At 43.3% G+C, this 12,637-nt stretch overlaps 2 protein-coding genes across 3 annotated transcripts; both read right to left on the reverse strand.

Moving 5' to 3' along the window:
* Positions 1-3,465: 3,465 nt before the first annotated feature.
* LOC115386655 (homeodomain-interacting protein kinase 2-like) lies at positions 3,466-6,110 on the reverse strand. The gene is made up of 2 exons (XM_030089067.1): positions 4,958-6,110; positions 3,466-3,494 (listed from the first exon to the last, which is right to left on the reverse strand). The coding sequence occupies exons 1-2, from the start codon at positions 6,108-6,110 to the stop codon at positions 3,466-3,468; spliced, it is 1,182 nt and encodes a 393-aa protein (XP_029944927.1).
* Positions 6,111-6,591: 481 nt separating this feature from the next.
* Positions 6,592-12,637, reverse strand: LOC115387345 (uncharacterized). 2 transcript variants are annotated; one of them, XM_030090026.1, is made up of 10 exons: positions 12,367-12,637; positions 11,158-11,433; positions 9,547-10,064; positions 9,131-9,352; positions 8,882-8,937; positions 8,730-8,795; positions 8,287-8,458; positions 8,103-8,165; positions 7,978-8,017; positions 6,592-6,861 (listed from the first exon to the last, which is right to left on the reverse strand). In XM_030090026.1, exons 1-10 carry the CDS (start codon positions 12,626-12,628, stop codon positions 6,731-6,733), a joined length of 1,806 nt encoding a protein of 601 aa, XP_029945886.1. In that variant the 5' UTR covers positions 12,629-12,637; the 3' UTR covers positions 6,592-6,730. The 2 variants fall into 2 exon arrangements, with proteins under 2 accessions (XP_029945886.1, XP_029945885.1); XM_030090025.1 differs by having other exon boundaries at positions 8,103-8,210.

The raw sequence follows: 12,637 nt of genomic DNA on the forward strand, positions 1-12,637 counted from the left end.
AAACAAAAACATTTTAGGTTCGTGTTTTTTAATGTTACTTGCTTACTTGGTTTTATTTTATGAATACAAGCCCTACATTACGAAATGTAAAATCCCCGTATGTAACTGTTCAATGATATTATGTTTGACAGTTGTTTATTTTGTTATTATGTTATATCATGTTGTTGTGATGCTGTTATTATGTTGTTACATTGTTATTATTACTATGTCCTGTTATATTTATGTCATTAAAAATATTCATGTTTAATAAAATGGTTGGATAACGTTTTGGAATAAACTATTTAGAAATGCCTGTGACATAAACTGTAATTGTAAACAATAAAATAAAAATAAATTGAATTCTCTTTAAAATAAATTTTACCCTATCACATCAAAGAAGAAATTTTTGTTAAAAAAAATCAAAAGCAAACTAAATTCAAATAATAATTCAAACTTGTAAAGAACATAGGTTTAATTAAGGACAAAAATCCAATGATAATGAAAGTAACAGTGTGAAATTAAATACACTCTAATTCTGCTTATTTGCAAAATATGTTAGTCTGAATAAGTTAGAATCAAATCACAAAGAAACTCACATGCGAGTGTGAGAAACAACATCTCCGTGTTATTATGAAAGGTCAGGCTGGCTTCCGTCATCAGAGCAGCGCTGCAGTTCCTCCTTGTGCCCACGGGAGGGCGCACTGATGTAATTTCAGAAGAGAAGGTAGAAAATGTAGGGCTCAACTTTTCAAACTTGAAATGTGTTGAGGGTAAACAGAAATGATCCTATTCCTCTTGAAAATACCTAACTTTAACACTTCATTGAGCGTGAGAGAACATTCGGCAAGTTGTGCATTTTTCCCTTAGCTTTAGAACTATCAATTCTATTTGAAGACTCGCTACACTGGATTAAAGGTGGAGATGGATGAACTCTTCCATACTTTGAAAACCCCTGATTTAGAATAATGCTGCATTTCCTGTTTGTCAATAATTTATTCAGTTTTATAATAAATAATTGAAAGTGCATGTTAAAAGTTCCATTAAAAGGGATCCAAATTCTTTGACATAATCAAGCACGTTTTTTTAAGTAACACAATAGTTACTTTAATTAGTAATTAGCTAATAGCTACCTTTAAAATATTGTAACTTTGTTACTGACTCAGTTAATTTTTGAAGAAGTAATTTACTATAACTAATTACTTTATAAAAGTAACTTGCCCAACACTGGTTCTGAAATAGCCTGATGTATGTCAAAACTACACACATGTGCCATGTTTCTGTAGACATGACAATCAGATATGGATCACTTGATAAAATACATGTGACTGCACAGTAAAAATAATAAGATTTATGTAGAACATTTGAGAATTAAGACATTCAGTGTAGATAGATAGATAGATAGATAGATAGATAGATAGATAGATAGATAGATAGATAGATAGATAGATAGATAGATAGAACTCTGTCTAAGTGTACTGAAGAAAACACATGACTTGATGATCGCTTCATAAATTCTGGATGAATTTGTCCTGGATGATCACGATTTATTCTTTATTAGATGGAAAATACAATTTAAGCAATGACATCCTCACCAAATCTGACGCGATTTCACCTTTTGACTTTCAGAATAATAGCGTGGATGTCTTAGATAAAATAAGATATTTTCTTGTGTTAACTTTACCTTCAAATTAAAGCATTGAGTCAATGTTTTGAAAGCACATGACAAGAAAGTGGACCATCCCTTGCATGCTAATGCTAACCACGTTAGCATGAAGACGAAAACTACCATAAACTACGATCTTCCAACCTTTTCTGTCCAGAGCACTGGACTGTTTAAAATTCAATCCTGCAGTAGACAATTAAATCCTGCATTTGGGTAAAGGTCAGTAGACTAATTTTTACACACACACACACACACACACACACACACACACACACACACACACACACACACACACACACACACACACACACACACACTCAAATCCAGATCCTTAAAAGCAGACAGTACAATATTCTGTTGTTATGTATTTTTACATTCAGTTTTGTGAAAATGTGCACGGGCCTGTCTGGTACCACCATGCATCAATATTACGCAGCATTTTCGTCACAACCGGGCGGCGGCGTGCTTGCTGAGCACAGAATGCAGGGCCGGCTCTAGGCATAGGCGAACTAGACGGCCGCCTAGGGCGCCACGTCCTGAGGGGGGCGCCGCGGTCGTACAAGGGGCGCCACGACGCTCTGTGTTCCGTGTGCCCCGCTGTGCAGCGGTCCGACGCACTGCGCTCCTCGTCCTCGGCCCTGCCCGGCACTGATCGGTATTGTTCGGCATCGCTCCTCAACCCCCCCCCCCCCCCCCCCCCCCCCCCCCCCCGCTCAACAAATGTCGGGACCGCTCGAAAAACACGCTCCCAAGGGGCGCTCGTGTCGGGCTCGCCTAGGGCGCCTCTGAAGCCCGGGCCGGCCCTGAGAATGTGTCTGAATCTGCTGCCTTTTGTTGTTGAAACCACAGCATGGAGAATGAGGGAATGTCTCCTCTCATGTCAGAACAGTAAATGATCAGAATGTTCAGTTAAAGCAGCGCAACAGCAAAATCCTAATGGAAGCAAGCAGGAACTGTCTGTTCGTGTGTGGGAAGCATTTCCTTGAGGGTAAATGATAAAATTGATTTGAGTCTTTCAAGTTGCCTTATCAATTTATAAACAGCAGTATTGTAAAAAAAATAGTCAGATTATTTCCAACCGCTCTAACGTGTGTGTGTGTTTGTGTGTATTACATACATAAAATTTCACTGACACATACACATATTCAATAAACAAGTACAGACACAACACTGAAAACAGGAGAAGTGGTAATGATTCATTTTGCAGTCTCCAGTGAACAGCACCCACCGCAGGAGGCCGACAGTCTCGACAGTCTCCACTTTCAAGGTTCGGCTTAAGACCTTTCTGTTTAGTGGTGTTTAGTCACCAGTATGATTAATCCAAGCCTCTTTAATATGTGAGGATGGGGCTCCAGGGCGAAAGAGATCAACAAAATGAGAGATTAAATGTTTTGAAGCCGGAGATCTCGTCAAAAGAACATAAAGGTTATGTTGGCTGAGCATAGACTCGAGTTGATGAAAGGATTGTTTAACAAAATCTCTAATTTGGAAGTATTGAAATAGATGATTAGATGGGAGATCAAACCTGGCCTGCAATTGTGCAAATGAAGCAAACTGATGATCAACATTGAGATCTGCAATAGTGGATAAGCCCCTGTCCGCACAGCTTGTGAACCAGTAAGCCAGGCTTGAAATTCCAGTATCTTGGAGCATAGATGGAAAGACCCTTTAAACCCAGCACACGCCTAATTTGCTTCAGGATTCTGTATGAATTACATAAAACAAAATTACCTTCAAACAATGTGTTAGATAGATTAAGGTTAGAAAATAGGATGGCTGACGGGGAGGCTCCAGTGAGAGACAGGGCAGAGCGGGATTCAGTCTCAGGCCAGCGGGGGCATCGGAAGCTCCCCTGGCCGGACGACATCTGGGTATGGTTCCAGAAGATCCTAGCTCTGGCATTACAAGCCCAGTGATAATGCCAGAAGTTCGGTTGGCCAAGACCCCCATCAGACGTAGGTTTCTGTAAATGCAGTTTAGAAATACGAGGGGGCTTATCGGTCCAGATAAAGGGAATAAAGGGGATTTTTTTTTTCTTTTTTAAAGTTAAGGGCAGAGTATTAAGGCATCATGTTGTGGATTTTAACTGTGAAACAGTTTCTGCATTTCTCCAATGTGACTTTTTAATTCCTAACAAACCTTTGGTCCTAATCGGTACGTGTCCCTTGTTATACGTTGAATCCATAAAAGCCAAAATTGTTTAGGATGTTCAAAAGGTTTTTAGCACTTCCGTCTTTCAGATTTTCAACATTACCTGGAAAAGACCTGATATTTAAAAGCTGAATTTGACGTGTTAGAAACACTGTCCTCCCGGGCTTTGGGACAGACTGAGGCTGACAAGGGTTTATATTAAATTTGACTTAATGTTTCTACAAAGACGGGTTTTGATTCACTTTGTTTTATTTACAGAGACATAAATCCATGAATTCAAGTCTGTTGTTACATTTTAGAAAGAATTCAGGCCTATTCTATACAGGAGAGGTAGTTGAGGACTGTGCTCTTGCCTTACAGTGAGAAGGTCATGAGCTCAAATACCAGCTGGGCCTTTGTGTTGAGTTTGCATGTTCTCCCTGAGCAACCATTTCCACGCGACCCTGGAGAACAAAAAACGCATTTTACGCATTTTTTGTTTTGCTGGAGTGTGATCCAAGGTTCTTTCTCTTTTTCTTTTTTTTCTGTTTCACTCAAAGCTGTGCTCAGTCTTTCTTCTTGAAGGTGAGGGTTGAGACTCGAGGTCATGATCCTCTCTCTTCCGTTTCCTGGGCCTTCTTGGTGGTGTTGAACAGGTGGATGACTCGTTTGCATTTCTGAGGCTTTCTGCGGAGCTGCTGGACGTCTTTCTTGTTTTTCTTCTTTTTCGCGGACTGGAGTCCAGCATTTTGACTTGTCCTTGCATGGATCTGCTGACACACTCCGTGGGGTCCGGACAGTCTCGACCTCGTTTTCTGGATGAGCGATTCGAGCAGCTGCTGAATTTTTCCTGGTCTGAGAGTTCCTTTGCTCTGCTCAGCTCACTGGAAGATCCATCGTCCAGACTGTCGAGGTCATGATCCTCTCTCTTCCGTTTCCTGGGGCTTCTTGGTGGTGTTGAACAGGTGGATGACTCGTCTGCATTTCTGAGGCTTTCGGTGGAGCTGCTGGACGTCCTTCTTCTTTTTCGTGGACTGGAGTCCAGCATTTTGTCTTGTCCTTGCATGGATCTGCCTACACGCTCCGTGGGGTCCAGACAGTCTCGACCTCGTTTCTTGGATGAACGATTTGAGCAGCTGCTGAGTTTTTCCTGGTCTGAGAGTTCCTCTGCACTGCTCGGCTCACTGGAAGACCCATCGTCCAGACTGTCGAGGTCACTGAAGGTGCTGATGAAGCCTGTGGCGCATGGAAGCAAATCTATTTCGTCCTCCAAGTTCCAGTTATCACAGGTCTGCATGAGCTCAGCTGACAGTTTCACATAGTTGTGATGGCGACTGGGGTCAAGGTGGCTCAGAGAAAAGAACGGATGCTCCAGCATCTGTACAGGCGTGATCCTCTGAGCTGGATCAATACTGAGCATTTTTGTGACCAAGTCGACAAAGGCCTCCCGGTCACTCTGCAGAGCCTCCAGATCATCGGATGCATCAGGAGAAACCACCAACAGATCCTTCAGACTTCCGTCGTGGCAAGGCGAGCTCTCCGACTTGAGTGTCCAGACGCTGGGCCCCTCTGCTGTTTTCTCTTCATTAAAATACCTGTCGGTATAGAACCCCTGGCTCATCATGTGGCCTGGAGGCATCCCCATGACTTTTAACAGGCCTGATATCACGTCATGTTCGGTGCCGCCTGGGAACAGTTTAGCGCCCGTCAGCATTTCTGCAGCGACGCAGCCTAATGACCACATGTCGAAGGGCAGGTCGAAGGGGAGTCCCAGCAGCATCTCAGGACTCATGTACGCAGGAGTGCCGCGAATCACTCCCATCCAGTCTTCAGGGTTGCTCACTGCCACACCGAAGTCAATCAGCTTGACTTTCAATGGCCGACGTAAGCGATCCGCCATCATGATATTGACGGGCTTCAGGTCTCCGTGCACAATCTGGCAGGACTCGAGGAAGAAGAGAGCGTCGGCCAGCTGGTACAGGATCGGGCGGATCTCTTTCAGGCCCAGTGGATTTTCCTGTATGTACTGATCGAGGCTGATATCGAGCTTCTCAAACTCCAGACAGGAATGCCCTTGAAACATGAAAGTGTCATTCCATGTCACAGTGTTCAAGCTTTCTCTCCCCGTTTCTGCAATCACTTCAAGGATCTTCTCCTCTGCTTCTGCAAACTTGTTGAAGTCCTTCTTATTGGTGATCTTCAAAACCACCGTCTCGTTGGTGAGCTTCTTGTTGCACCGGAGGATGCCTGCTTGTCCGCCGAGGCCCACCACAGCCTCCACCTCATAGTCTGAGGAGGGGCCGGAGATGGTCCGTCCAACCAGCTGCTCAAAGTTCATGGCGCCACAGCAGGGGGTTTGACTGGTTTTGCTCATTACACTGAAAAAAACCAACCGGTTCGTCTGACCTCAATGAATAATCCGACAAACGAGCCGAAATGAGAAACGACTTGATGAATTTCAATTTCCAAGCTCCGAATGTTCTATCACCGTGAAAAGAAAAGGTCTGAGCAGAAGAAATATCTTCGTTTCAGGGTTTTCTTTGGATGGCAGAACCTGGAACTTGTGGGAATGCTGCAGAGTCTGAGGGGCTTTCATTTCTGTCTGAGGTTGTGACATCGCTGTAAAAAAAGTGATGATGTCACATCACCCTCTCAACGTAACCATTGCAACCGAACGGTGCAGGGCCATGAGATTAACAGTTCCAACCCTAACCCTGTTATTATTTTTAAAAGAATGCTAAATAAACGGTTAAAAATGGTAGAATACAAATTACAATATAAAAGCAGCAGACAGCAAAACATCAGGCTGAAATGAAAAAACCCAATTTATTGATTTTTTCCTTCTTGCTTGACTCTTGGAGGACGCGGACGCTTTACAGGCGCCTGTAAAGGGCTGCCGGGGCAGAGAAGAAATTTCCCCTTGTGAGACTAATAACGGCATAATTCTATTTATTCAATTCAATTCTCAATTTTGAAAACTTGTGGCTGGGCAGGGGAGAGACGAACAGCTTGATTAGGGTACAACTCAGTGTCCGTCAGTCCGGGGATGTGGACCTGTGGCGTCTCAGTCGCTCCGGTATGTGTAGACGCTGCAACATAAATCAAATCAAATCAAATCAAACTTTATTTGTAAAGCACTTTTTCATATACTTTTTTCACAACGTGCTTAAAATGCATTTACCCTCCTGTAATGTTCATTCGTCAGGAACAGCAAAGATGTTCCCAGGTCAATTTGACCCGGTGAATGTTTGATTGTCCGAAAGATGTTTGAAACCAAAAAGATTTTAACAAGCATTGTTAGTATTTCATTACCAACTCAATTGCTAATTATTCCATCAATACTTAGCAGAGAACCGTTAATATGTTTTGCCTGTTTCGCCCCTATTTCACATCAAAACAAAGATTGATAGAATCATAGGCTATGTTCAGACTGCAGGGCTTCATGCTCAATTCGGATTTTTTTTTTTTGTGAAATCCGATTTTTTTTGCGAGTTCGTTCACATTTACAATAAAATGCGACTTGTATGTGATCTCCTGTCTGAACTAAAAGTGTCCCAAAAGTGTCCCGCATGCGCAGAAGAGGACACAACGACGCCACGCCGCAGCGCGCTTCAGTGTTTGCGGAACCCACAAACAACATACAGAATCTGTAGCTTTTAAAGCGTCGATTTATTTAAGGATTGATCAAATACGCATTTTTACAATTGAACATTGAGCGATCATTTGAGCGCAGCGCTTCTAATCAGCCGCGCCGGGCTCCTTCTGTGTATGTGTGTGTGTGTATGTGTGTGTATATAAGAGAGAGAGAGAGAGAGAGAGAGAATGTGGATTTTATTATTATTATTATTATCATTATTATTATTCTCCTCTCCGTTGTCCTGGCGCTGCAGAATTTAGCGAACTCTCACACACGTCTTCGGCGCCCCATATCGCGACATGTAGGTCGGATAAATGCGACCTGGCTGTACAGACTGAAGTCGCATGACAAAAGATCGGATGTATGGACGTATCGGATTTAGGACCACATATCCAAGTGGCCTGGGTCGCATTTGAAAAAAAAAAAAAAAAAAAATCAGATCTGTGTTGTTCAGACTGTCATGAAAATATCCGATACAGGTCACATAGAGGCAAAAAAAAAAAAAATCGGATTTGGGTCACTTCAGCCTGCAGTCTGAACGTAGCCATAGAATCAAAGCTTGTCTTACCTTTAGCTTTGGCAGCTTTTCTTCTTGCTTTGCTTTTCCGCTATAAAGAGAAAATGAAAAAAACTTTTTTTCAGTTTTATGTCGCGTGAACATCTGTGAGTTCTACGTGAACAGAGAGCTCATACATAGTTTTCGATGGTGGACCATCCCGGGTGCTGCTCTTCGTGGAGTTTTGCTTCCATCTTGGCCTGCAGGACATATTTATTCTTCTCATCTACGGATAATGAATTCCACTGTGGACAGACGACAACACGCTGTCACAGACAGAGAAAAGCCAGCTTCTACACATGTGGGAGCAGACGCACTTACCCTCCTTCCCACCTCCGCATTCACAACCGCGCTTTCTTTCACACCAATTTCAGCCGACACGATCGGCCTCTGCTCTTTCAGGAAGAGCATGAAGGCGTTTGGTGGCTTTTTGATGTACGGCTTGTCTTCATTCAGCTGCTGCTCTTTATTTGGCTGCTCACGCTTTCGTTTTCTAGAAGCACAAAAAAAAAAAACAAATGATCAGGACACATTAAGGGAGATTTCCAATATAAATCAACACCAACTGGCATGTATGGTGTTACTGCTTCCAGCTCTGACGTGAGACACACGCTCAGGCCGCACTGACACTGGAAAAGTGGAGATTGGCCGTGCCTCTATGTGGTGCAATGCCTCCGAGCTTGAAATGCAGCTCGGCTAAACTGAATGTACTGATCTGTGCTGAATGTTCTCATTTCGAACCAAAACAGGACAGACTGACTCACATAGGGTTGGAGGTGTTGATGGGAGGAGCAGCAGCAGAGTCAAACCAATACAGCAACTGTCCATGCCTGCACAGAGGAAGATACACACAAAACACACACATAATGAATCAGTGACAACAACAGAGCTAAAGAGAGATGTTTGGTTTACTCACAGGACTCCAACAGGCTTCAGGGTCTCAAAGAAGTTGCTCTCGGGAATATTAACACCCTGGAGGAAAAAAAAGAAAAGCATTAAATGAACAACCTGTAATTGTATCATCTGTCCACCAGGTGGCAGGATGGGTCCGCTCTCGACAATGAAGTGCACAAAACAAGCAACCCTGATCTGAGTGTTTAGTAGAATGAAGACCAACGGAGGCTATAAATTCAATATTTGTAGCTTTGAGTGTTTTATTATTTACTTTGTTTGGATGGAGTGTAACAGAAGGCTCTGTTTTCAGCTGGGAAGGCAGGGGCCTCTGCGGGTCGGGGCCCGGCGGCTTGTGCTGCAGACTGGGGCCCGGAGCCCGGTGGCTCTGCCCCTTCACCTGCGGGCTCGCCCTGGCCGGAGGGGGTCCTCCCTGGGAGGGGTCGCCGGGCCTCCCCTGGGTCCAGAGAGGTGCTGGATGTGTGGGAAGCACTGTCTGGGAAAACACACCAACACAAATACACAAAATAAATGCAGGATCAAACTATTTTCTGAATTAGACGTTTAAATTTTTTGTAGATTTAATATCAAATAGAAAATTTGAATAAATGTTAAAAACACTGCATGAAAATAAGGAGACTTGAATTGGACGTGACTTGTCTAAGAAAAAAAAAAAGATTTGGTATTTACTTGTTTTTTATGGAAAACTTCATTCCATGTTTTTTCACAAAGCTGGTCAATAGAAGGGAACTTAAAGATGTCGCTGTCAAATGTCAGTTGGAGCTGCTCTCCGTCCTGGTTGGTCCCCAGTTCCTCGTACTCCCCGATCTGTGAAAGTTCCAGTTCCTCGTGTTCTTCTTTAATCTGTAAAACTCCCGGTTCTTCAGGTTCCTCCTTGAGCTGTGAAAGCCCTGCTCCCTCCTGTTCTTCTTTAATCTGTGGAAGTCCTGATTTTTCCTGTTCCACTTTGACATGTGGAGCTTCTGGTTTCTCTTGGTCCTTTCTCAATTGTAACAGTGCTGGTTGTTCCTGTTTCTCTCTGAACTGTGAAGATTCTGGTTCCTTTTGGTCCTTTTTAAGCTGGAGAAGTCCTGATTCTTCCTGTTTCCCTCTGACGTGTGGAGGTTCTGGTTCTCCCTGCTCCAGACAGCAGGTTGTTTCCTGATCAAAGAGCTGCTCCTCTCTGCAGTCTTGGTGCCGTGGGAGCTCTGGAGGGACAAAATACAAGATAAGAGGACAATTATAATAATTCCACAATTCCAGTTTCTAAAAAAAAAAAGGAACCCAAGCAGTGAAATTGAAAACTTCATTCAAATTTCAAAAACAGTCTTCAGTCGTTGTGCAACTTTAGCCGCGGAGCAGTTTGTGGATTAACCATTACTTTTGTAGATTAACTTTTGCTAGATGGCACATTCACTTATCTTCTCCCATATTCATGGAACATTCTGTTAACTGTTCACCATGCTGCCTGATATGCAGTGATAACAAGACGTCCTTCTCTCCAGTGTCTGCTGCATGTACATGAAAAGCTTGAAGCTATGGTGTTGATGATTTGAACAACAAGCGTTATAACATCATCAGATCCCATGACTTCTGCACAAAAGGCATGTTCGTAGATGATACAGTGGTGACTGATCTCAGAGTACCTCTAAATGTAATTGTTTCCACCCAGTATTGTAAAATACAAAGACTTATATGTATATTGTCTACGTCTATGGTAAAATCAGCCTATAACCAGCAACCCTGTCCACATACAGTATAACCCTGTAATGCAGATTAATTCATTTAACAAATGGATATATAAGTCAAATACTTTAAATGTCTCTTAATTTCAAAATTGCAGTAAAACATAGCAAAGAAAACAGAAAATTAAAAAGAATAATATCTAAAAAAATTCATAAATATGTTTGAGACTGACAGCGGAGTAAGTCACTGCAGTGAGGAAGAGTAAAGGCTGAATTATACTTCCACATGAGAGACTGAGAGGCAAAACTTTAAGAACCAGCACCCACTTGTGGCCAAAAATAGAAAACTAAATCGTCAGTGCGAACAGAACTTGTTTCAAAAACGTTCCCGTGTAAATGTAAAACTTTTCTGAAACAAAAATCAAGACAACCCACTTCTTCATGAGTCGGGCGTGGCTGCCGGTGGCTGTTCCGTCACCCTCTGAGCCGACTGAACTGTGCCTCAGCTTGCCCCGGGGTGGGGTGGCAGGGGGGACGGCTGGGGCCCGGTGGGTCCCCTGGTAACACACCTCTGATGTTCTCGGGAAATGCGGCTTATGCAGAAAACACTCCATACCTGTTCTGAGTAACTTGATTTGAGGTTTCCAGATGACTTCCAGCAGTCGGTGCTGACGGTCAATCTCCTTCTCGCACTGGGCAAAAGCTTCTTCAAACACGGCGATGATTTCGACAGCAGCAGCAGTTAGTCTCTGGGTGGTCGAGTCTCTCACAGACTCATGGGAATTGTCTCTTTCTCCATCAGTAACAGTCATCTCGACAAGATCCTCCTCCTCTTTAATGTGTGGAGCTTCATGTTCCTCCTCCTGCGTACCAATGTGTTGCTGTGGACTCCCTGGAGGGAAAAAGACAGTCACTCATGTGGTGGATATGAACATTTTACACTGATGGATGAGTGAAACATGACAGGCTACATTTTAAAATAGAAACAAAATGCCCAATCTTTCTGCCTGCAAGGCGCAAAGATTACTATCCTAGCCGGGGTTTAATTTTAATCGACTTATTCTTTGTCGCGTAACTAGTCTCGCACCATTTGGAGCAGCACCACAAAAGTCACATCAAAACTTGTTCAAATTCTGGGAATGGTGGGCTATGACTTTTCTCGGCGCTCCTGTGAAAAATAACCGAGAAAATGGCCAAAAACCGACAATTTTTTTCTCAGGCATTTAAATGATGAGCCTTCAAGTATGGAGATCAAGTAGTCACTCTGGACTGACTGATCTGCCACATGAAAGCATCCCAGGGGTCCTGCCGTGTTACCATGGCAACAGTAGAGCTGTGCCCCCTTCTGAATGAAACTATTGGCTTCCATGGCAAATAGTTTCCCTTAAAAATGGAGGTAGCTGTGTGGTTTAAAAGAAAATGAGAACTCTGGCTTGATGCAACATTAGCTTCTCTGAACTCTGAAGTATTTATGAGAAGTTTCCAGTTCGACATGGCGAAGCCATTATTTCCCAGCAACACGTGAACGCGTCATCATTCTACAATATTTACTGTAGACGCTGCAGAAACCATGGTAATAATGCTAGCGCCGCGGGTTAGCTCAGACTGAGAAACAATAAATCACTTCTTTCGTTAGCAAATAAACAGGACAGACACCGTTTCCTCTGTTTCTGACACAGACGCTGTTGGTTTCAGCTTTGAAGTCACTCCTGTTATTTCACTTTGAACTGCTGCCGCAGCCTCATGTCTGCCAGCTTCAAAGAACAGAAATCCGTAACGATCCTCCAAGCACCACAATCATGTGTTCAGTCAGTATTTTCCATACCTGTTCTGTGTAACCTGATTTGAAGAGGTTTGTTGCTGGTTTGAAGCGTGTTGCTCCTGATCTGAAGCAGTTTGCGCTGTCGATCAATCTCCTTATCGAACCGGGCGATAGTTTGTTGAAACGCCGTGAATATTTCTCCCGCAGCAGCAGTCAGTCTCTCGTTGATAAAGTCCCTCAAAACCTGGACTGAAACCATCGTTGCTGCGGGAGATGAAATATTTCCTTTGTGAGGCAGAGCAGCGCAGCTCCACACAGACGCCATGATGGCTGC

The sequence above is a fragment of the Salarias fasciatus genome, chromosome 4 (assembly GCF_902148845.1).
Source record: "Salarias fasciatus chromosome 4, fSalaFa1.1, whole genome shotgun sequence".
In the NCBI taxonomy this organism is placed as follows: Eukaryota; Metazoa; Chordata; class Actinopteri; order Blenniiformes; family Blenniidae; genus Salarias; species Salarias fasciatus.